The 2,486-nt window shown below is 47.1% G+C and overlaps 1 protein-coding gene across 1 annotated transcript; it reads left to right on the top strand.

The window, feature by feature from the left end:
• LOC109821307 lies at nt 466–2,141 on the top strand. The gene is made up of 2 exons (XM_020387494.1): nt 466–547; nt 1,006–2,141. Exons 1-2 carry the CDS (start codon nt 466–468, stop codon nt 2,139–2,141), a joined length of 1,218 nt encoding a protein of 405 aa, XP_020243083.1.

Below are 2,486 nucleotides of genomic sequence, written 5' to 3'. Positions count from 1 at the left end.
GACTCTTTTGTGGGGTCACTTATTTCTTCTTGGCTTTTAGTCGCTTTGATAGCTGACATTAGCCTCCCTCTATTTATTTGGAACCATGTCTTGGCTATAAACATAGAGGAAGTCGTGTGGTTGAGTCAGAACGCACAGATAGATTTCTTGCGTTATTGAACTGAAACGCAGGGTTAAATTCTGCGTTTAGGGATTCCATCAATGTAGATGCACGGCGGATTATAACGCAGGGGTGAATTCTGCGTTCAGAAGCTCAAGCGTCACAGGCGCACAGGCCACGTTTGGCGGGATTTTGGGCCTAGAACCCCGACCCGATTTGACAGCTCATAGCTGTCTATAAATAGACCGCTAAGGGTCAAATCAAAAGTCACCCGACTTTTTGCCTCCTCTCTTTCGGAAGATTTTTAACGAAGCCTCTTCGTTTTCGACGTCGGTGATCCTGTTCATCATCTCCAACCCTCTTCCATGGGTTCCAAGAAGAAAGCTGCTCCACGCCCAAGATCCCCTGCTGCAGCGGTGCCGCCGTTTCAGGTTCCGCCCGTCGGTGGTAAGCGTCGCCCTTCGTGGCCGTCAAACTCGCTTCGGCGAGTTCTTTAAAACCCTAGATGTATCGCCATCAAACTTGCTTCGGCGAGTTCTCTGAAAAACCCTAGATGGGTTCTTGCAAACGAGGGAGATGACTCGTTTTGTTATTGTAACGCAGAGTTAAGACTCTGCGTTTTGAATTCGAAACGTCAAGGGCTTGACCTTTGCGTTTATGAAATTTTTTAACGCCAGGCTTGAACTGTGCGTTCGAAAACTTAACGCAGAGTTTAACCTCTGCGTTGATGAAAATTAACGCCAGGCTTTAACTGTGCGTTCGAAGACTTAATTTTGATGATGATGCTCCCAAGGTCCCATCCGATAAAGTATCTGGTTATACTCCTTTTCACATCTCCGGTAAGTCTAGTTTCCTTCGACTTCTTCCGCATGTGTTTTCTGCGTTCCGACCCTTTTTCCGTGCAGGTTCACCTTCTCCAGGGACCACTGCTGCTACTGCTTCAGAGCCAGAACCTGCTCAGGTGTCGGCTCCTTTAGAAGAGCAACATTTACGTGGCTCTCCTACGGCAACTGTTCCACCTGTAGCGTTGCCTGAAACTACTGTCGCGGCTCCTCCTCCGGAGCAGCAGCTCGTGCCGGTGTTGGCTCCTGTGCAAGAGCAGCCTACACCTGTAGTGTTGCCTGAGACTACTGTAGCTGCTTCGCCTACTGCATTGCTGAAGATCTCGCTTACTCCAACAGAGGCACAGCCAAGCACATCTCAAGCAAGGGCGATGATGGCTTTAACCTCAAGCCCTTCACAATTGAATATTTCTACCGCTTCCGCAGCTTCGGCGCCAGGATCCCCTGCACTAACTTCGATGGCTAGAGGGGCGTCGTCGGCTATGGTTTCTAGTCTCGCTGACGCACCTGAATTTCTCCAGATCTCCCTGGTATATCTAAATAGCCTCGCGAAGACAGTAGTCGATTACATGGTGAATGGTCGGGGGACTTTGAATTCCTTCCGACCACTTTTAGAGGCAGGCCTGAATGGAGTTAGGAGTGTGGGCAATATTCAGTGGTTCGAGCGCTGTTCAGAAATTATTCTCCACTTGGAAGAGCAATTACAACGCTTTGAAGCCCTGGGCCAGAAAGAACTTCAGCCAGAGATTGTGTCCACTCTGGCCAGTCTTCAGGTTGCAGAAGTGGCTCCCCCGGGGGCGGTAGAGCGGGACTTGGCGGCTGAAAGAGAACGTCAAGTTGCAGAGCTTCATGAGCGTAATATTCGGAAGCAAGAAGAGTTAGAACGCTCGACAACTTCTATGAATTCGCTTCGTGATAGACTTGTCGAAGCTGAGGCCGAAGTCCTGCGCTTAAAGGCTGAACTTTCCCGTGAAGAAAACGTTGTCAATATCCTTAGCACCCAAAATACCACTGGCGCTTTGGAATATCATACGCAGGCTCGAGCTTTGGCACAAGCCAGGAATGAAGCAGCGGCCATCATCGTACCCAACGAGGAAGAACTCCGGGCAAAGGCTGAAGCTATGGTACGAACCACTCACGAAGAGGAGCTAAATCAAATTAGGGCCCAACTCACTTCTTTTGATTTGATGCGTGAGTGAATTTTGCTCTTGTAATGTTCTTTTGATAAGAACAAGATTGTCTTGTATCACTTTCTTTTGGTTCTTAAATAAAAAGTGATATTAGCTTCTCATTGTTTCTTGCATTTATCATGTTTTGATTTTAAGTAACAAATCACAAGAAATGCCTGAGATCTTGACTTAGAATAGATCTCCACAATGGTTCTGATGCAATGAACTCTCTTCATTATCGTTTAAGATACTTCTAGAAAGTTTCAAACTGCTGAGGAGTAATTTCTTCCCGCAATGGGGTTGAATGGTAGAATTCTTCCTGTGTTATGTTTTGCTTTAAACACTAAAAGAAGTCTATAAATGCTAGAGGTGTAG

This window comes from Asparagus officinalis, chromosome 8 (genome assembly GCF_001876935.1).
Source record: "Asparagus officinalis chromosome 8, Aspof.V1, whole genome shotgun sequence".
NCBI lineage: Eukaryota > Viridiplantae > Streptophyta > Magnoliopsida > Asparagales > Asparagaceae > Asparagus > Asparagus officinalis.
This window is presented reverse-complemented; position numbering and strand designations above follow the sequence as displayed.